The sequence below is a fragment of the Bacillus rossius genome, chromosome 6, assembly GCF_032445375.1.
Source record: "Bacillus rossius redtenbacheri isolate Brsri chromosome 6, Brsri_v3, whole genome shotgun sequence".
Taxonomy (NCBI): Eukaryota; Metazoa; Arthropoda; class Insecta; order Phasmatodea; family Bacillidae; genus Bacillus; species Bacillus rossius.
This window is the reverse complement of record NC_086334.1, coordinates 73576354-73599845: the sequence shown is the minus strand read 5'-3', so window position 1 is coordinate 73599845 and position 23492 is coordinate 73576354. Positions and strand designations below refer to the sequence as shown.

At 39.3% G+C, this 23492-nt stretch overlaps 1 protein-coding gene across 1 annotated transcript in view; it reads right to left on the bottom strand.

The window, feature by feature from the left end:
- LOC134533469 (uncharacterized) overlaps positions 1 to 23492 on the bottom strand; it is a 138295-nt gene that overhangs the window by 101358 nt on the left and 13445 nt on the right. Inside the window, exon 2 of the mRNA XM_063370993.1 lies at positions 17157 to 17377. Coding sequence (XP_063227063.1) covers positions 17157 to 17377 — 221 coding nt within the window. The remainder of the gene's footprint in view (positions 1 to 17156; positions 17378 to 23492) is intronic.

Below are 23492 nucleotides of genomic sequence, written 5' to 3'. Positions count from 1 at the left end.
TAATAAAACCGAGGGGATTAGTAATCTACCGCTTACGGTCCACCAAAAGCTCGCATTTTTTTATACATGGCACAATATGCAATAACCTAATACAATATGTGAGCAAAGCGAACATTTTCTCGAAAACTGTGGCGTGTGAGTTAACATCCAGATAAGTGTCCTATTTGGCTATTTTAATTTGGCACCGAGTCACGAAACTCTAAATTAGTGACGTTTACAAATCGGATAGCTGTCCTTTCTGGCGTCTGCATTTTATTGTACTGATGTAAATATCCGTTTATGGAACTTATTTTGGTTAGGCATATTTCAAAATTTTTAAAGGCGTTAGTTTCCCCATTATTGAAATCCGGATAGGTAGCTATCTCGAATGACTAACTTGTGTTGTCCAATGGGAAAAATCCGTATACCTGTCCAAAGTAAGTGTTAGGATCCAAAATATGATTATTAGAAACATTTTCAGTAATACTTATTTGTTTATTCAGCGTTTCGGTTGCTGCATATATAATATCGCAGTAACCATTACACAAATTTTAACCTACTTAATTTCTTGGGACCTATACGCCATCCTCGCATCAAATTAAGTTTTCAAATAAATATAATACAGAAAAAATAACTTTATGAGAAACAAGAAGATAATGCACTCCTTTTTTTTTTTTTTTTTTTTCAAAATTGTACTATTTTAAATGATGTGGCTAATATAAAATCTCCTGAAATCTTTGACACATTTTAACAACCAGTCCACTGTGCTATAACGAAATTGTTATTTACGTAAATTTATTAATTCACTAGCTTCTACGATACTTAAACATATAATATAAAACTTTTACTTCATAACATGAGAACTCCACAGCCTACTTGTGACAAATTTGGTAGTCAAGTAATGCAACTGAAGCAGTGCGGGCACTGCTATGCATTCCTTCCCATCCTTTCCCCTCCCCTCTCCAGCTTTTCCCTTCCTCACCAACCTCCCCTTCCTACCACCCCTCTTCCACCCTTCTCCGCCGCGCCACCAGCGTACTCTGCTGTGTATTGTTCCCGGCCTATATAACCTCGGCACCCAGGCTATTTGCCGCAGTCTATCGGTAGTCTGACTCGAAGGCTGTCACTTGGGCTGGCATCGCGTTGCGGTACGTACTCGGCGGTGAAACTTAGTTTCTGTAATTAGTATGTTCTCTTATTCTTGCTTGCGCGTTGTGACAGCGCGTTCACCTTTGCTTGTTTGCCATGATTTGTAATGTTTGTAAGCCCTCTTGGACCCTTCAGGTAATTGCTTGATTTAGTTATTTGCCTTAGTTTCTTTCGCTCACGCCGAGTACTACCTGTAGCTTATGTAATATTGTTTTTCTGCGGTTGTATATGGGCACACCACGATGGCTTTGGACACTTCTTGTCAAGCCGCGTCGTAACGGTAATGGTAATTGTAATTGTAATTTATTTATTTCTTGTTGTTTCTTTTAGCCTAGCAGCCCATATGATTTGTACTACGTCAAACGCGTCGCCAGTTGGCCCATTTCATCTGAACATTATTTTAATCTGTATGAATGATTCCCGTGGGAATGCTCAAGGAATGCATATTTATCGCCAGTAATCGACTTATTATGTATGTTTTGCCTCTATATTTTTATGAATAAATTATTGTTATTTTGCGTACCAGTGACTTTATTTTTTGCAGCACCAGCATACCTCTGCCGTTGGTCTTACTGCAAAGACCCCTTGTTGTTATTTCTCCATTTTCAGTTGTATCCCTCCTATCGCGGCTACAACTTCTGCGCTACTCTGCTTCGGCAGTGGTTTTGCTGTGTTTTGCTTGTTTTCTTTCATGACCATGAGCGGCTCGGGAGTGAGCTGGATCTACCGGCTGCACCGCGACGAGCCGATACAGTATCTCGAGGAGAACCAGCTGCCTGCCGCAGCGAGCGACACCGTGGCTGATATGCGCGCCCGGATCGTTCAATTCATACGCGAGGTCAGTGACATCTCGTCTGGTGTTCCGACGGCGCAGCCCAACATGGAATTAAGTCCGGCTCCCGATAATTTCTTTTCTCAAAATTTTTTTTTTCTCTGTTCTCAAATCCCTTCCTGTGTTGAGTGGTAGTGAGCCTAGGCCTATTCTAAATTTTTTTCTACAGGCTGATCGCCTTAAGACGTCGGTACTTCGTGCTGTGTGTCCGCCGGGCGTCATGGACGCGTGTAAGCGCGATTTGATTTTCAGGTTTCAGCGTCCTAATGAGTCAGTCACTCATTACATTGATGAGGTTGTTTCCTATGCCGATGTTTTGGAAATTGACATCGCTGAGCCTGAGTTAGTACAGCTTATTTTAGGCAACTTTGCGCCCCATGTGCTTACCCACTGTGGTATGTTAGCTCCACCTACCACCTTTGATGCTTTGCGTGCTTGTGGTAGCGAGGTAGAGGCGCGGTTATTAGCGGTGTCTAAATAGGAGGCTGAGTTCTCGCCTCCCCCTAGGTCTACATCCGTGTCACGTGTTCGTGACAGGGGATTTCTTAGCCTACAGGTTACTTCAGATTTTCGTGGCAGTGACGCACACGATGCTGACGCTCGTGTTTTACGCACGCACGAAGATAATAGTCGTCGGCATTCCCCCTTTGTGCCTCACCTTCATGACTGCTCACGTGCAGGGCGTTCGCAACCAGGTAGATTTGACAGCGGGTCGTGTGCGCGCTTCCCCGCCGGCGGCGCGGCTGGTGTAATTCCTCCCCCTGGCCTCCCGTCTTCCCCGCCTCTTGACACTACCCAGCCGCGTCGGCGTTTGACTGGCGGCGCTGTTGCCACTTCTCTGCAGCAAGTACAGGCTGTTCCAACATTCACTCGCGCTCGCTGAGCAAACTGTTGCGTGTTTGGACACGTGACTCAGGACTGTGATCAGGCACGCGTTGACGTTAACGCACGAAGATGTTTTTCCTGTAGGGGATTGGGTCATTACTGGAGTAATTGTCCGGGAAACGGCCATTGACAGGACGGAATAAAAGTCGTTTCTGTCGCTTCTATAGGAAAGTCTCTAACTATGTTTCTCTGAATTTCTTGCCCGTGTGTATTCACGAGCGTTTCTTTTCGGCTCTTGTTGATACCGGTGCTACATGCTCGGCTATTAGTGAGACATTTCTCCAGCCTTCATTGAAACATTGCCTAAATTTTCTTTTCGTGTATTTTCTGAAAACCAGCTAATATTTGCGTGGCGAATGGCGAGTGCCTTCGCGCAAATGCGTTCGTGGTTATTCACTTTAAGATTAAACATTTTTCCTGGAATTGGAAGTTTCTTGTTGTTTCTGGTCTTTCACCTAATTTTATTTTGGGATTAGATTTTTTAAGCAAGACTCGCTGTGTCCTGGATGTGGGCCAGCGAGAGCTCCGTTTTGATTTTGCCCCTTCTGTGAAAGTTCCCTTACGATCGCACCCTAGTAATTCTGTTATCTTTGAGTGCCGCGATGCTGGTAGCATTGCTCAAGGGCAGGCTATTGCCGACCTAGTCCACGCTTTTTCCGATGTTATCACTTTTAAATTAGGACATTTTGACATTTTGCCCTAGAAATTCTATTTAAAGAATGAAGTTCCTGTCCACGCTAAATATCTCAAGGTTTCTCCCCCTAAACTTCAGGCCATGCGCGACGTCGTGGATAAGCTCTTAGCCGCTGGTGTAATTTCACCTTCTACATCTGATTTTTGCTCTCCTACTTTTTTAGTGCATAAAAAAGACGGTGTGAGCTGGTGCATAGTGCACAATTACATTCCTTTGAACCATAAAATTGCTAAAGACGATGTTTATCCAATCCCTACTGTCGAGTCTGCCCTTCAGCATCTAGGTAAGGATAGATATTTTTCGGTTATTGACGTGAATCAAAGTTTTCACCAGTGCCTGCTAGATCATAGTTGCCGCAAGTATACCGCATTTTCAACTCCTTTTGGCCATTTTGAATTTAATTGTGTGCCTATGGGTGTTAGTTTTGGCAGTCAGGCTATGAGCCGGATCCTGTATCATGTTCTATCGGATCTTAAGTATGATTATGTGTTTAATTATGTCGATGACATCATTGTTTACAGTAACACCTTTGAGGATCACATTACTCACCTGACTGAAGTCCTTTCTCGTTTACGAGAGGCCAATCTCACTGTTAACCCGAAGAAGGTTACATTAGGAAAAACATCTGTTAAATTTTTAGGTTATGTTATTTCACAAGGTACCCTCCTGATGGATCATGACAAGATCGCCCCTATCATCCAGTTTCCAAGGCCTGTCAATTTAAAGGGAGTTCTGCATTTCTTAGGTATGTTAGGTTATTTTTCCAGATTCATTAATAATTTTGCTTCCTTATTTGCTCCCTTAAATATTTTGCGTAAGAAGGATTCAGTTTTTGAGTGGGGCCCCGAACAAGAGAAATCTTTTCAGCCGCTGAAGTCTTGTATGGCTTCACCCCCAGTGCTCATTCTACCCGATTTTAGTAAACGGTTTGCCGTTCAGGTTGATGCCTCGCACAATGTGCTTGGAGCAGTCCTAGGACACCTTGAGGAAGGCCAGATTAGGCCCATTGCCTATGCTAGTCGCTAGCTATCAGAGTCTGAGCAGCGATTAGGTGTCTATGAGAAGGAAGCCTTGGCTTGCCTGTTCGGCCTATAAAAATTTGAAAGTTATCTTGATGCTTGGGAGTTTGATTTATTTACCGACAACCGAGCTCTTAGTTGACTGTTTAATCATCCTCATCAGCTGGGTAAGCTGGGTCGCTGGATTTTGAGGTTATCATGATTTCAGTTTGTCATCCATCACATTCCAGGTAAAGATAACGTTATACCTGACTCTCTCTCTCGAATGTTTTGCACCGATGAATTCGATCCCTTGGAACCCCGCTCATCTGATACTACTAAATTTATCACTGCTTTTAAATTTTTTCCTGAATCGTATTTTAATATCAAGGAATGTCAGATTCAGGACCCTCTCTGCCAGCAGGTACTTAGAGATCTTCATGATAAGAAGGCTGTTCCATATGTTGAGGAGAGTGGCATGTTGTATTTTACAGGAACTTCTGGCAGAGCCCGAAAGGCTGTTGTTCCAGCTGTCTTGAGGCCTAGGTGTTAACCTATTTTCACGCATCTCTCCTAGGTGGTCATCTAGGAATAGTTAAATAAAACTTTTCCCAGAATTTCAGCGCACTTGTTTTGGCCCGAGCTTCATACTGATGTTCGGAGCTTTGTTCGATCTTGTCTCGACTGCCATATTTCTAAGCCGCCGCATAATTCTATGGTGGGTTTGTATGCTGCTGATCTTCCTGTAGCACCCTGGCATGTCTTACATATAGATATTTTTGGTCCTCTGACACGTTCTAAGAAGGGTAATGTATGTTTGCTTGTTGTTTTGGATATTTTCACAAAATTTGTTATTTTATTACCTCTTAGAAACATGAAGGCTGCCTCTATCGTTAAGGCGCTTAAGGAACAGATTTTCAAGTTGTTTGGTCCTCCATGCATAATTGTTTCTGACAATGCCCCATATTTTCAGTCTACTATCTATAAGAATTTTCTTTTTGAATGGGCTGTTAAACCTGTTTATAGTTCAACTGGTTTTCCGCAGGGCAACATGGTAGAGTGGCAAAATAAGGTTCTCAAAGGCATCCTGATTTCCTTCTACCAGTCTGATCAGACTCTTTGGGATTCAGATCTGGAGTATATTAATGTCGGACTTCATTCGGCTCTTCATTCAGATACTGGTTTTCCACCCTCAATCCTGTTCCTAGGCCGTGAGCTTACCATTCCCTTATTGAACCAGTGGGGATTGCCGTCCCTCGACGCCGCCTGGACGCCCATGCATTGGAACGTGTACTCGACACGGTTTCCTGTAACATTCATAAGGCCCGTAAGGCCGTTTCTGACAATTATAACAAGGCTAGATCACCTCATGGTTATAAGATTGGGGATTTAGTCCTTTGCTGAGCATTTAAATTGCCTAAGTTGGCTGATCAATTGAATGTAAAGTTACTTCCTCCTTATGAGGGACCTTATTGTATCGACAAGTTTTTGGGTGCCAATACCCTTTTGTTAAGGTGCTGTAGGCGCAAATTTAAATTTTCGAAAGGATCACGTAATCCAGGTGAAACCATTCGTTAAATAGTTTTTTATGGTTTTTTGTAAGTAATTTGCAGTATTATATCCAGTTGCAGTATTATATCTTTGTTGTTGTACCTATTATGGGATTAGCCTCTTGGCCTGTTGTTAAGTGTTTATGTTCCTAGGAACTTGTGTTTGAAATTTGTATCTGCAGCTTGTATTTGTTGGATTTGTGCATGGTGTTGCGGCTCCCTTTCTTTTTTTAGTTTGGCGCGCCATCCTTTTTCCCTGTTACCTGTGCTTGCTGTGCCCGACTTCCGCCAGCGATCTTCAGTTTCACCTCACCGAGAGACGTCTCCGTGGGACCTTCCGTTTGTCGCCTCCTCCCTACCTGCCTATGAGAGCCCATCGTGCTACTGCCCATCGTGCTACCATGAGCTTGCCTGGCGGCTTCCACGTCGCGTGGAGGCTCGATGCTGTCTCGCCGCTTCTGGGTCTTGGAGAGCGACCATGTTGATTCCGGCTGAGTGCTTCCCGCACCGCGGTGAGACCATGGCTGCCCCTGGCCCTTGCTTGACGGGTCTTGGACATCGTAGCTGACCCCTTCGTCAGCCTGCTGAGGCACTATGACATGGTGCTCCCTGCTGGAGTCCCCTCCCATGCCTGGGTGGTTGCGACTCGCGGGACCGCTCTGCTCCGAGCCCTTGTTTTGGCCTGAACATCAACTTCATATCTAAACTTCTTACTCCGTACTCTGTATCAGCCACTGGCTGCCGTTTACCGCTGTTCCGAAGACCTCCGTAGCGTGTGCCTACGTCCGAAGCCATCTCGTTGATTACCGCGGCGATCCTGAAGCTTCCTGTTTGATGATGTCTCCAGTCTCCGATTTCAACGTCATTAACATTCTTCATCGTGTGGATCCTCCGGGCAGGGACATTTTAGGGAGGGGGGTTGAAGCAGTGCGGGCACTGCTTAGTGTTCCTTCCCCTCCTTTCCCCTCTTCTCTCCTCCTTTCCCCTTTCTCTCCAATCTCCCCTCCTACCCCCCTCTTCCTCCCTTCCCCGCCGCGCCACCAGCGCACTCTGACATGTATTGTTCCCGGCCTATATAACCTCGGCCCCCAGGCTATTTGCCGCAGTCTATCGGTCGTCTGACTCGAAGGCTGTCACTTGGGCTGGCATCGCGTTGCGTTACGTACTCGGCGGTGAATCTTAGCTTCTGTAATTAGTATGTTCTCTTATTCTTGCTTGCGCGTTGTGGCCGCACGTTCACCTTTGCTTGTTTGCCCTGATTTGTAATGTTTGTAAGCCATCTTGGACCCTTCAGGTAATTGCTTGATTTAGTTATTTGCCTTAGTTTCTTTTGCTCACGCCGAGTACTACCTGTAGCATATGTAATATTGTTTTTCTGCGGTTGTATATGGGCACGCTACGATGGCTTTGGACATTTCTTGTCAAGCAGTGTCGAAATGGTAATGGTAATTGTAATTGTAATTTATTTCTTTCTTGTTTCTTTTAGCCTAGCGGCCCATATGATTTGTACTACGTCAAACGCGTCGCCAGTTGGCCCATTTCATCTGAATATTATTTTAATCTGTATGAATTATTCCCTTGGGAATTCTCAAGGAATGCATAGTTATCGCCAGTTATCGATTTATAAATGTGTATGATTAGCCTCTATATTTTTATGAAAAAAATATTTTTAATTTGCTTACCAGTGACTTTACTCTTTGCAGCACCAGCATACCTCTGCCGTCGGTCTTACTGCAAAGACCCCTTGTTGTTATTTCTCCATTTTCAGTTGTATCCCTCCTGTTGCGGCTACACAACAAAATACAACACTATACGATTTCAGAATATGAGGCAATTATATTAACTTTTCGGCCAACTATAATGTTTCGTTTATTTATCTACATTTAACAACCATTAATTGTGACACAAATGTATTATTTTCGTCTTATTTTGTAATCATTCGTCTCAAAAATTAAGACTATGCCATAATTTTTAAATACAAGCGAAATACCACTGACTCATCACGAGATCTCCGAAACTTTACGTACGATTAATTTGAAATTTGGCATGCATATTCCTTTCCGGATCAGGATCGTAACGTCCGTTTATGTAGGCATTTGTGCTCTTCTACCCGTGCGAAGCCGGGGCGGGTTTCTAGTTTTTAACATTACGTAATCGATTCGCATCAAATCAGTCATGCAATTAGTTATATGGTATTCGACATTTACATTTTGATTTAAGAAAGACACTTTTATTTTTAAAATAACAAACCTTTAAGCATATTTTTACCAAACTGATGGGTACTCAGCCATCGTATATTTAAGTATTATTATTTGTGTTTTACTATAGCCCTGTGGTGCCCATGGTTTGCTAGCAGGGTTTACTGTTCAACTCCTAGTGCCAGTACAAGGGGACCATGGAATAATTAATAATTGCTGTTTAGTTGTAAAACTATAATATGGTAGTTAATAATTAAATAACAAAATATTTTACAAGGTTTCGAAAAATGTAATCATAAAACGTAGTTGTACCATCAGAGATGCCAACCTTGTGGAGTGCCTGTCAGTAGTGAGCAACATTTGGCATAATAAAGAATGAAAAGGGGGCGGGGTCCGGGGAAAATTTTGTTTAGTAAGTGCAAAATGGTGCTATTTAAACCATTTTCCTGGTGGAAATACCATTATTATTTTAAGAAACATTTTCTGAAATAGGAGACTGGGGAGGTTTGATACCGTATTTGAACAAATAATGTCTGCTAAACACACAAAACAATCAAAACACGGCCTTAAATTAAAGGTAACTTGCAACTTAGAGAAAATATTCACTCAAAATACATACATATAAAAAAAACATTTAAATAACTTAATATACTCTTACCTTAAATTAGATAAATGTGTACGCACGATCCGAGCTGAATTGTTAACATAAAACCATTACTACTTATTTGGGATGATGAAGAGCTGTGGTGGAATACACTACAAAGAAAGAGAAAAGTATAAAGGTTGATTAAGCTTTTTAGGGTGACTAAGTCAGAGAGGAGGCTCGGGAGAGCTGTCAGGTAGGTTGAACAAAGTGGGGTTATAGAGGCTTGCTTGTTTGGCGCTCATGAGGTCCTTCTTTGAAAAGTGTTTTTGGTAACATAGTTCAGAGCATGACACCATGTTTGTTTTTTCCACCAACAGTGCACTAAGAGTCTTTTTATTCAAGTTGCTTCGGAAGTCTGTATGGTTTTTGCGAACAATGCTGAATATGCGCTCAGTCGCAGCATTGCTGTGTGGTATAACAAGCACTGTAAGCATAACCTTAGGAAGTTCTTTGTACTTGTTACACCCTGATGCATCCTTTAATTTGGACATTTTTGCCCATACAATATCCATTATTTCTGTCTGCAAAATGTCTTCATTTAGGGGATCTCCCTGGTAGAAAGAAAACGCAACTTCCAATCTATCTTTATCACAGCTAGAAAATAAGTTTGGAAATAAGTCAATAAAGAAAAGTACTGATGAAAATGTAACAGTTCTTCTTGTTGAAATATCCACAACTTCTGCATGTTTCAAAACAGGGTCAGAAATGAAAAACTTGTCGAAAATATATATGTGTTCTGCAGCATAGAAATTTCTCACACATTTATAAAACTTGTTAATGTCATCAGCAGACAAAGACCCAATTGTACTTGCCTGTTCCATGTACTGCCTTGTTGCAACACCAATCACAAGGTCATCATTATGTTTTTGAATTTTTCTGTTCACAACATTTATATCTGCAAGACATTTCAAACCACTTTCAGACTGCTTTCCCAAAGAATCAGGTTTGATAAACCTCACTAGTAAATCCATGAGCAAAGAATTTAGTAGTCTAGCAACTTTGTGTATGTATGGAGCTTCTTGCTGTAGCATTACATTGTATTTGATGAAAACTGGTAGGATGTTTTTCAAAAACAATAGATACAGTTTTGAAGGGCCACTTTCCATCACAATTTTCACACCAATAAATCTACTGTCATGGTTTCCACTAGTATTGGCATCTTCCCCAACATGAAACATTATCTTCAGTGCTTCCCATTGATCTAAAACCCTGTTTACCGATTCAGTGAGAGATAACCACCTAGTGCTAACACGCTTCAGTATCTTATGGCTTTTAAGTTCAGGTCCACACATCTCTTGGCAAAATTTCAAATGCATTTTTCTTTTAGAGCTCTTTTCAAGATAAAAATATACATCTACCAAGAATGATTCAACGTTGAAAGCCAATTCCAATGTTTTTGTTGCTTTCTTTGATGCCAAATGAAGCAGATGACACACACAGCCCGGTATTATCATTGCAAGATGCTGCTGCTTCAGAAATGCAAGAACACCCTTATTCTTACCGATCATGGTGTTGGCATTATCACATCCAAATGACACACAATTTTCCCACTTCAATGACATACTTTTCAACTCTTTGTCTAATATCTTAAATATTCCTTCCCCTGTGTTGTCCAAACACTCAACGAGTGAAAGCTGCAGTGTCATAACCTGTTCCTTTACTTCACAATAATATGTAACCACAAAAGGATACAATTTACAATCATTATTGTCATTGCTGCTGTCTGTTGCCAAAAAAAAGGTGCGTTCTGAATCCTATTTACGATACCTGCGACCGTTTCATCAGACATGCTCTTTACAATTGCGGTGGTTTTTATTCTCCCACACGAATATTTGTCTGCTATATTTGAGTCAGGAAAAATTGTTTTAAATAACGGTTTTGCATGATCAGCTGCTGATAACGGCAAATTGTGTTCAATGAGAAATCGTGTGAAATAACACTCTGCACGAATAACACTCGTGTCTTCAGCAGATGTGAAAAAAGAGGTAAGTGGTTTACACTGACCTCTAAGGCTACCATTTTCTTCATCTTTTTTGGATGCGACATGACGCCTACAATCATCGCGCCCACCGTGTTTTACAGAAAAATCACACTTGCACGTCTCACAAAACACTTTGTAGACGGTTTTGAAGGTTGTAGGCATGAATATTCTTCCGTGTAAGATCTCCGATACTGCTGATTCGGTAGCCCGCTAGATTTCTTTGAACTTGAAGGCTCGCACATATTTTCAGTGATACAACTTTTACATTTCGACATTTTCTGTCATTATATCGCAAATAACACGCCAAATGTAGTGTAGCATACACACGGAATCAATACACACATAACCTAACCGACACACCGGAAAATAACAAAGCAAAACGAAACGGCATAGATATATTGAGTCATTACTGGACACTTGAAAATAAAATGTTACGAAACGTGAGTCTAGGGCATTTTGTTTCACAAGTGTGACATCACACATGCGTATATCTATGGAACCACGAATACAACATACCGCATATTGCTGCGACTTGATGTAAACAAACCGAAAAACCATAAAATGCATTAAATCTGTAGTTTTAACCTACCATCCGTATTGCCGTAGTCAAGTAACGAAAATCGTAGAAACTACGGAAAATCCGTAGTACTTGGAATCTCTGTACCGTAATCAACAACAACGCCGAATGCCTAATTGGCCACAACGCCAAATCACGAAGTGATATCAACGTCGAATCGACCTCAACACCGAATCACGAAGTGACCTCAACACCGAATCATAAAGTGACCTCAACACCGAATAATGAAGTGACCCCAACGCCGAATCATGAATTTATTGCCCTCAACGGCCAATCCTTAACTGACCACAACGCTGAAGTCTATATTAACTATAATGCCAAATGCTTATCCCAAATCTTGAGTGGGCCACAACGTCAAATTTTAATCGAGCTACTTACCTCCCAAGCTTTTAAACTCTGTTCTGATACCAAAGTAGTAATTCTGAAGATGTTAGAACTACAATATTTTCTACAAGATAAAATAGCTTTCAGCCTAGAAAATAAACTGGTGTCTGAATTTTTAGATCACATTTTTCTCTTATCTAATTTATTTAAGAATAATTTGTAACACGTTATAATTTGAAAGCGGCATAGGCTTGCTTTAAACAAATAAATTATAATATGAATTAAAATGTAAGATGTATTTCAATATGCGTGTTTACACCAGAACACGGTTCGTTCCTAGAAATATTAAACATTTCACTTGTTAGTATTTGAACTAAGTAGAGCATGTAATAAAATAGTGATGCGGACAACGATGCTGGTATTACTTTGGACATGTTAGAGATAATATTGAAAATACCAAAACAATATTCTTACGTTAATATTAGTGTCTCCAATTTTTGTAAGAAGGGTGCTTGGTGGAAATACATATGTGCAACATGAAGTACTTAAGGATTTGGTAAGTCTACTTGTAAATAACTTAAGAATAATTGATTCGTAATTTAATGTTAATTTTAAGCGTTGCCATGCAGAATTAAAAATAAGTGCTCGGTAATATCTAAAAGTGTGCATCTCCTATATGACAGTTCCTCATTTCTCAAATGTCCATATATAGTAAAAAGATAATGTTATGTATTTTGGCGAGGTCCTTATAAGAGGTGATGGAGTGAAAATATCATAACTTGTTTGACACTTTTGTGACTCGGAGTTCTAATATATTTGCTTGCTAAATAAATCCAAAATGTAAAGAGATGTAACAGCGATAATATATAAACAGGAAAATAAAAATCACAACATGTTTTTTCACTGTTCAAGTTATAATATGTTGTGTTTTATACAATATAAGTAAATATATTAGAACTCAGAGTCACAAATGTGTCAAAGATTAAATAAACTAAAACCACGTAGTTTCCATTGTAACTTAGCCTCAAAAGTTCAAAAGAAATTTAGAGTGAAATCTGAATGGCGTCGCAGTAACATACGGTCGCTGGCGTATGGCTCTGTTGAAAGAAGTTCAGTGGCTCTTTATCATATTTAAATAACTATATATGTACTTGATTAAAGACGGTAAAATTTTTGTCTTTCGTTTAGTTTTACCTACTCACTAAACACATTGACTTCTCAAAATGGGAACTAGTGCCATAGTACTCGAAACACCTCCACCTTTATATTATTATATTACTAGCTGACCGACCCGACTTTGCACGGCTATACTAAAGGGAAAAGACAAATCTCCCATTTAAAGTAATAATAAATGTAATATAATGGCAATTAATTTATTACAATGTTTTTTAATGTATCGGAGAGAAAACGAATAGCACAGGTTTACAGGTATTATAGCAATTAACAGAATTAAAAATCTCTGTGACGTAGTTATAGAAGCAATAATTAAATATCTCAGGTTTTTAAATCAAAATAAAGTCGACTATAATATTGCTATGTTAAAGCAATTAATTCTTCTCATTACTATCAGAGCTTTTGTGACATGGTAGGATCGTCAATATCATAGCAAAAAAAATACGACCTCTCATTAATTTGAAAATATTCTCAATTATGAATCCGATAAGGATCTCTTAAAAAAAATCACCGTAGATTCTCTTCAGGCAGGCTGGCTTAAGCAAAGCTAACTACAATAATTAAAAGTGGTTAACCACATCTATTCTCTTAATATAAATTTATAGATTACCATTTCAGAACTACTTTCTTTTACTACACAATGTAGCTTCACATTTCTGAAAACTGTTCTGGGACGATACGCATTCCTAGTAGGTACTCAAATTACTTAAATTTCACAATAAAATGCTTCAGGCGTCGCCCTACGCGGCCTACTTATTTCGCTCCATATTACAACCTAGGTGGCGTACTACGCTATCATTGTAAAGGTGTGAACACAGGGATTGCATGGAACAAATTATTTAATAAAAAATACTGTAAAAGTACAACATCATCGTTACTTTAAATTGCTTAGTACCTGGAACCCAGGCATACTTAAATCACATAGAGTAACCAAATAACAGACGTAAAAATTTTTACGACTAAATTAAAAATCAAAAATTATGTGAAATTACGCCATAAATCATGAAAAACTACATATCATAAAATCATACGTTTCATTGCCGAATGATGTAAACCAATTACAATACAGAGCAATACCGGAAATTCGGCAAGAGTAGCGGAAACTACTTTGAACAGCGATCCTAGCGGGATGTGGATGAATTTAGGTGTTTCGCCGTATTCGTTTACATTGAAAAGTCGAGAGTTGAATTCAGAAAATGTGTAATAAAATTAATGTGAATTTACATCTAACACAAAAGAAAGATTATTTATTACCATTATTCTAGCCTTATTTGGACTTTAAATTATCAAAAGTACAAAAAAAACGCGATTAAAAATCTCTATAAAGTGCTATAACAAAGCATTATTTCGAATTATATTGCATCCAGCAATCAAGAGGTAGTGCTAGTAGCGGTGGTTCCACTCACTTTCCTAACGTATAAAACATAGTGCCCGGTATTGATCTGCATAGCATTTGGTTAAACGTAGGCGTATTTTCTAGCGATTATGATAATTTTACAAATAATTTTAATATAAATATACAAACAGATATCCGGCGTGACTAAAGACGATATATTAGTTTATACTACTTTTCTTAGAGTAAAGTAGGCTAATAAGGGCTATTCCGTTTCTGAAATATATAGGGCCTATCAGGTTTTGTCAGTGGCTTAGGTGAAGTCAAGTTGCTAACGCAATAAAAATTTATTGATTATAGCAAACATACATAGCAAAAGTAAACTTTATTGTATACGTTTGTGTTACTTATAAACTCGTCTTCAGATTATGTTCATAAAAATTACTAAACCAAAATGTTATAGGCTTGCAGTATTTTTAGAAGGGGAAGTTCAACTTAAATGCGTCACAGCGATACAAAGGCAACAACATTACCACAAACAACTCCTTGTGGATATATAATAATAATAATAATAATAATAATTCCATGAAATGTTAAGTTGCCGAACAACATGTTTTATTTAACAAGTTTCCGTTTCGTTTATTAACCCTATTGCTTTCTTTCCTTTGATTTCAAAGTATTTCATATATATTACTCAGCTATAGAAATGACATATAAATAAGTCATACAGGAAATTCAATTTAAATTTGTGCTCTGGAAACATTAAACCACGAAATATACTTCTAGGACTCCAAAAATATTACCAGTTTTAGTATAATTAAACTGTCGTAGTATCTACCCTAAGTTATAAATAATACCGCAGGAGTGTATAATATTCCTTCAAAAACAGTAATACTTTATACGTAAGGGCCTTCCCTAGTTAAGCGTATTCGCGTGTCTCCGTAAATAAATGTTTTGGTAATAATATTTTTTTCCACGAAAGGTGAAATTTGTCATGTTTTACATTTTCCGTATAATATATTTACATAGAAAAAAAAATTGTGAAAATGGTGAAAAAGCGCATATTCAGAGCCTGGTTACTCAGTTTACTTAATTCGCAGTCAAAATGTACAACATGAAATTAGTAGATTTATCATTTGTCTTTTATCGCGTAATAATACCCCACTATTACAGATCTTGTTTGCGAGTAATTAGCATAGGCGTGGTGCGTTCCGCAGCATTGAATGCATTGCGTAGATGGGATAACTGCGCTCAAATATTTAAGAAGGAAGCCACCTTAAAAGACGATAAATAGTAATGGTGAGCGACACACTATCTATTTGTCTCGGAAACGAACTACCCATTTTCCTTGAAAGATGTAGGCGATACTTGATGAGCGACACACTACCTGTTGTCTCAAAAACGAACTACCCTTCCTCCTTGAAAGATGCAGGCGATACTGAACACCCTCCACTCTTGTGGCAGAATGTCGAACCTCTCACAATGTTTCGGTAGTAGTTCCAAAATCCACGAATAGAGTTACAAGTGGCTGGAATGTATTTACACACACTAAATGGAGCAAGAATATAATAAAATACTTTTAGACAAAATTACTTTAGGCAAAACGATTTTAGGCAAAACGACTGCTCGGCAATTTAACTGTATGTTAAAGAAAGCGAAGTGCTGAAACTTTAGGCAAAACAACTTTAGGCGAAATGACATTAGGCAAAACGACTTTAGGCAAAAATAATTTTAGGCAGTACGATTTTAGGAAAAACGACTTTAGGGGAACTTAAGCATGCGATTATAATTTTAGGCAAAACGACTTTAGGCAAAATTACTTTAGGCAAAATGACTAGGCAAAATGACTTTAGGCAAAATGACTTTAGGCCAAACGAAGGTGGGGAAACACGATTAGGCAGAACGCATTTAGGCAAAACGACACGCCCCCGTTTTCCCATCTCTTCGCCCTCACAACCACTTCGCAGTCTTTGTTGTAAAGTGTAACAACTGCCCTTCATCAGTGAACAAAGAGTGTCCTGAGTCCTGAAGAATTAGGCATGCAGAGAGAAAGCATCAGGCACGCATAGACCCGAGGCATGAGGCACGCAAAGATCCGGCCAGAAGATAGGATCAGGATCCACACATGAGGCTCATATCAATAGTTGTGGACGATCGGAGAAAAGGTAGCGCTCACTATCATCGGGAATACTACAGTGCCTGTTTTCCCACGCCTCCCACACAATGGCCAGTCCCACTTAATAGTGAACTGCAAGAGCACTTTATGCGCTATGATAATTGTCAATGCTTTTTTCTGCATCTAATGAAAAACATTACTACACAACGAAGTTTACAAAGATTAACAAACTTCTGGAAAATTAATTGCTGCTTCAAGCCTGGTGACTAAAAATTTGCACTTGTTACCAGTTAAAGACAAAATAATCACAAAGCGTTTTCATAATCAATTATTAGTATAGGTTCAGAAAACATTGTTCCAGGTTAAAAGAAATAAAGAAAAACCTAAGATAAGTGAGGTGCAAAATGTTTGAAGACACAGTACATTGAACTTCTCCCAGATGTGCCAACTGGGGTGGAACTGCAGAACACGGGTGTGTAGGAGACGTCGGAAGAACCATTTTAACAGGCATTATTACCCTTGAAAATCCTCCAACACCTAGTAAACACTTTGCTTAGAGAAATGAGCTGTGGAAGTGCATGTTGGGACAATGTACCCTGAACTTCTCCCCAAAGTGCACAGATTCGCCATTCATTAATGAGCTTGAAAATCCTCAGCACTCACGTTCATAATTTGTTAATAGAAGTGAGCTGTGGAGGTGTACCACAGTGAGACACTGTACCTTGAGCTTCTCCCAGACGTGCACATTGGGGTCGAACTGCAGAGAGTATGGGTTCACCAACTGCGCGGGGATGTAGGAGACTGGCTGGAAGGCCAGTTCCACCAGGCAGTACTGCCCCTGGAGATCCTGCACCGCCACGTCCACACACTGGTCGAAATGTCCCAGCTGGTGAACACTGCCGAACACGATGCCTTCAGGCACCTTGGCCGAGGCATCAAGCACTGCACAGTGTCAAATGCAATATTATAAAAACGGCAAAAGAAAGCAACATAAACCCTGAACAATGTGGGTGATTGCCCAAGAACCACTGGGGTTTGAAATACTTTTGTGTGTCTACATAATATAGATATAAAACTGAAAAAATATATATCAATAAATTTGATCGAACCAAGTTTTCCTTAAAATAAACATATTCGCTGCATGCATATTTTCTCAAAGTGTTTTTATCCTAATTTTTAATTATAACCTTTATGAGAACATGTTTGCGAATTTATTGTGTAATAATTTATTAAATTACCTTCAATACTCAACAGTAAATAACTAATAACTTCACTTCAATCATTCGACAAGAATGACAATTCAGTGAATTAATAAGGTACATAATACAAGCAGTGGCGTAGCCAGGATTTGTGTATGGGGGGTGTTAAGAAGCATGGCCTCCCCGTATTAAAGCGGGGGGTGGGGGGGTCCTCCCCCGGGAAAATTTGGCTTTTAAGGTGTAAAATAGTGCTATTTTAGCAGTTTTCAGTACTTAAATTTAAATATTGTAATGGTAAAAATTTTATTAATTTTAATATGTAATTTGTTTGAGTGATGAATGAGAAATTAATTAAAGATTTGGTGCTAAGGGGGGGGTTTGAACCCCTAACCCCCCCCCTGGCTGCGCCCCTGAATACAAGGCTCAACCTAAGTCTTTGTTAACTTTAACTTGTCTGCTACTTTTTATGTAACCCTACGGTTTTACTCTTGTTACAAATATAAGTTAAGCTTAAAGAAACATGACTCGTTGGACATTAGATATAAAATACGAGCATTAAAATAAATATTACAATTTATTGATGAAATGAAAACTCTATATACCTACTGGTATTGCTGAAAGAGTGAAAATCAAACAATATATTACTGAACAACACACTTGCAACACTTCCGCACTTAACCACCTTACACTAACACACGCTTGGTAATTATTCAAATTGGTCCTCCTCAACTTCCGCTTGTGTGTCCACCACTGCTGCGGTCCATGTCTCGGCCCAGGCCACGCAACGTTAGTCCACCTCTGGCCTCCTCGGGTGAACGCTACTGCCGCGCACCTCAGTAGTATATCATAGCCGGAGCTGGGACTGGCTTCTGACTGTGGTGTCTGTTGCCGGTATTGTGACGTCACGAGGGCCATCTTGGATTTATTTGACCTTGACCTTAGACCTTGAACTTAACCTTCAAAATTGGTCAAAATTCGCCAAAATTTCCTGTTTTTTTTTAAAAAAAACTACCAAAAAACCTTTAAGAATTTGAGAAAAAAATTATTTCTCTATTTAAAGGGGAAAGTTTCCATTTTGAGGGAACATTCCCTGATTTAGTCTTCGAAGATTCAAAAAATTTGGAATTTGAAAAACAACAAAACATTCGCACTACAAGCCTCCAATAAGCATATGGCGGCCATCTTGGATGGCCTTGAGATTGAACTTGAGAGTAAAATTCAAATTCTTTAATTTTAGACCAAAAAGTTACATAATTTTTTTAATTTAAAAAATCCTTACTTCAAATGGATATTAAATGTATAAAAAAAACTAATAAAACTTGCTTACGTCACACTCAACATCTTAAATTAAAACTAAACCGTTTCAATTTTCTTCACGGTCGCTATCTTGAAAATGCGTAACTTTATGCTAGAAATAATGAAAAATTAAAATTCATAAAAAGTTTTATTAATAAAATTTAAATAAAATTTCGTCATCTTGAATAAGACGGCACCGTTGCATATTTCGTTATTGTCACCATCCTGGATTCTAAAAAGGTTGCACTTTTCGTTACGCCTGCCATTTTGGTTGTGTATGACGTCATCGTTGCATTTTTAGTTACGGCCGCCATCTTGGATTCTAGAATGTTGCAACTTTCGGAATGGACGCCATTATGAAAAACCATTTTTAACAAATTTTTATTAGCTTCGCCTATATGTATCTACGTAACGGAATTTTGGAACGTGATTTTCACCCCCTTCAAAACGTCGGATTAATTTGAAACTTTGCATACTTATCAAAGACCGATGACAATGCAAAAATTTCAATAGTTTGTCCTATTATCCTTATCAGGATCTTCAGGATTAGCAATTTTATTATATGATACTCGGTAGTGTCTTTGTGTCAAGTACCAAGGCACGTGCTAAGACATGCACATGGCTTAATTTTTAACACAATCATATGACTACTGTCAGGATCCACTAGAAAGTTGTTAAATTGAAACATATATATTTCGAAATAATTGTATCATTATTACCACGCTTTTATTACTTTCGCATGTATGTATGCATGATTGGACTATGTAATAAACTCTTTCAATTTTCTCCCACTTTCCGACGTCGGAATGTGTTGAAATTTTGCAAACGTATATAAAGAACCTCTAATAAAAAATATTTTTATAACTTAAGACCTTAGTGATAAGGGTGAGTGGGGGATCAGAGGGTACAAAAACCACTGATTTAGAGCTGTGTTTAATAACCAGGCTTTTTGTGTATCCATTTTACCGAAAACCAGCATTTTCCTCAGCACCAACTAGCCTTTGGCTTTCTACCGGTAATTTTTGTAGGCCATCCATAGGCCCAAATGCTTTTTTAATTAACTTAACTCATGGACCTCTTTCATAGTTCGGGTCGGTCCGGACAGCTAGTGCGTCGCCATTTCCATCAGGTCTGGGAGTTCCCAAGCAAGACTTGTTCCCATAGCTTGCGGGATGTCAGCTTCACGTAGCTCTCGCTTTGCCTCACGTACGAGATGGGCTTGTCTATGCCTCCTCAGCGCCTGCAGTCTTGCCTCCCGCTAGTATTTCGCTGGTGCCCAGCATACCTAATCAGTTCTCTTGTCTTGTTTGTCCCACGACGGGTCACGCTCATGGGATAACGCATCGTGCTGTCTTTGCAAGCGCACGCAGTTTCCCACGCAACCCCCCCCCCCCCCCCCAATTTAAGTTTCAAGCTGAGTCTACAGAAACAATGGCTCCGCTCAAGAACCTCCGAACATCCCTCCTTCCCCGCTGTAGTCTAGGCCTTTAACTGAGTCAAGCGCCATCTCTTGGCAATGTTTAGAACTATCATTGGTAACTCCTGGGTTGGCTCACCAGGTGGCGACACCTCCTGAAGTCCTGGATACTGTGCTACTAGCTTAGAGCACCCACCTAGTGGCGCGAGCCAGCGGCAGCCTCGCGAACCAAGTTGCACAGGCGCGGTTTTTTCTTGTTGGGCCTACTCAGGCTGTACAACTGACCAATCATAAAGAGTTTCTCCCCCTGGTAAGTCCTACTAGCTCCGCCTATTTTGGTTCTCTCCCCTCCCCTCTGCTCATAACACCCTGGGGGGCAGTTCCTTTTGAGTACTTGTGATTTTTGTTATCATTAGAGTCTTGGCTCAACAACCGTCACGACTACTTATCGTCTTCTACCGCGATGAAGTTCTGCGACCCATCGACTTGAAAATATGTAGTTACCTAAAGTAAGGGTGTTATCCCAACTCACTTTACAATCTGTAGTAGTATTAAAAGTCGTCACCATGTCGCGTGCGGTAGTGCGTTTCGGATCGGATCCTGCGGTGCTCCGATCCCCATCCTTGGAGTAAATCTTATGGATCGTGCCCACTTTTGCGTGGGTTCCATGTCATGAGCGGGAATCTTTTCCACTCCAGTCCGTGGACCAGTTTTCGGACCTACCCCTACTCTCCACCTGTGCCATCCCCGGTGCTTCCTTCGTGTACTGGCTGGCAGGATGAGTAGACAAGAAAAATTAAATGCAAAATCTATTATCTCTAGACTCTTTAAAAAACGAAAATATTCAACAGATTTCCACAGAGCGAAGAACTTTCATAATGGAATTTTTAGTATCTTAAGAAATTAGACAAATAGACAAATATATCTATGTATGTAATATTAAACAGTAATAGCCTTGACTTAAGTTAGTAACATGTAAAAATTGCTTAACGTATTTCCACAACTAACAGGTCGGCCTGTGAAAAATTATTATGTAAAATTAATAAAATTATAATTCTGTTCTGTAAAAATGAATTGTCGACTGTTACAAATCTAGCATTCATAAATAGTGATTGCCAAATTCTAACCATAAATAAAAGTAACCTGTGTTTTTTTTATCTGATATATCTTTGTATGCTTGATTATGGTGACAACAAATCTAGATCAGTAAATTAGATCCTGTTATCCAGTGTTTTATTTAGTATGCTTTTGCCGATCCTCATTTACACGCTACCTGAGCGGTGTGTGTGCTAAATTATTGACTCCTTCACATCTCCTCTTCTGGATAAGTTACTGTTTCTGCTGAGCACGTTTCAAATCCTCTCCAAGGGGGTTGCATATAAGATGACTTTGTTTATTTTTAATTAAAAGGAGATCAAAGCGTAATTACATCTGGTAACAGAGCATGGTTTCATCTGGTAACACTTAGCGTGGTTCATCGCATTTATCATGGTTCACCTTCGTTTACTCGGGTTACCTTTAGTTATCACAAAATTTCTAAGATTTTTCTATCTATTTTCGTGTAAACTGCTTGCCAGAGCACCATCGTAAATCGCAGGTGACGTGAAGTCTAATACTATCTAGCCAAGTAGACACCACAAAAAAAAATTGCCGCTACCTATCGCTTTTTCCAAGCATGCGGTGTATTGTTAAGGCTCATTTCTATTATTTGTATAGCTTAGCAGTGCCGTGTTTGACACGCGTGTTTTGAAATTTTGATTCTTGACTTAAAATGGGGCAGCCATTTTGACTAGGCTGCCAACTCTGCGTACCTAAATTTTCCGCCGTCTAACGCCACGTCTTTTGCCATGCGCGATGCCAGCACGCCATTATCTTTGGGCGTTGGCAGCCCTGGGCCAGCTAACAGCCGCCACCCCTTCCCCCTCCTGACAATGGCCTGGCGCGCAGTCGCCAGAGGGACGGAAGCGACACCTCTTATCACCAGCCGTAAACAAACCCCCACTTCCCCCGCCGCATGGTGGTCGGCGACCTGCGACACCCACGTTAGTCCTTGTTGATAAACTCCTGTCAGCTGCTATAGCCCGTCCCACTCTTATATTGCAGTATACGGCTTATGGCGCGCGCTGTTGCCAAATCTCTTAACACATTACGAATTTCAGGAGATGTGTGTCTTTGTAATTCGGATCGAACAAGAAGCATTTTAAGAAATTATATCGTAATTTATAATATTTTATACTATTAAAACATATAAATTTGTAATAATGTCACTTTTATGTAAATTTAAAATAAAAACTACCTATTGTAGACGAAAATTTCTTATAGTTTTCTTTTATGTTCTAAAAATTCCATATATATAACATTTTCATGGGCCCGATAAATGCCGTATTTTTGGACAAGTCATGTCCAAAATGATAAATAAAATACGATTGTGGAAATTCTCGGTTGAGTAAGTTATGGAAAAAAACCGAACAATTGGTTCGAAAGGGGGATGTTTTTTTGAAAAACAGAAAAATCGCAACAACTCCCATAATATGAATAATACCGCATCCGTTTTAACGTATGATAACTCGGTGTACCTAATGCCAAAAAAAAAGTTTTCTAAATACATTTTTGATACGACCAGCCATAACTGCATGGGTTCGAAAAACATTTTCACCGAACAAAAAAAAACATAAGTGCCTTAGTAGACACCTTATTAAATCTGTTTCAATTGTTTGTAAATATCATAATTATTTTCCAAAATTTTGTCGAAAACAATGTTTGTTAAAATGCTTGGTGTTGAGAAGGATAGAAAAATAATTCAAAATTTGTAGCATGATCGCTTTTAAATTCCTTCGTATTTATTTCATACATATTATGTTCAAGATTCGATTAAAATATTTTTTTAGCAACCTTTACTGCAAGGGGAAGAAAAAAATATGGGTTTAAGAATATAAAAATCCTTTCTTGTTCTAATGTAAAGAAATATAATCATCAAAATCTTCCCGCGCCTTTAGGCTGTGCCGATAAGGAATTTTTTTTAACTTTAACTTACAACAAGAATCTGTTCACACACAATTCATTTATAGGAATTTATACGATAAAAGTAACGTTAACTTGATTAAGCAATTAATAACATCACATACCTTTTAATCACTATCGCTAC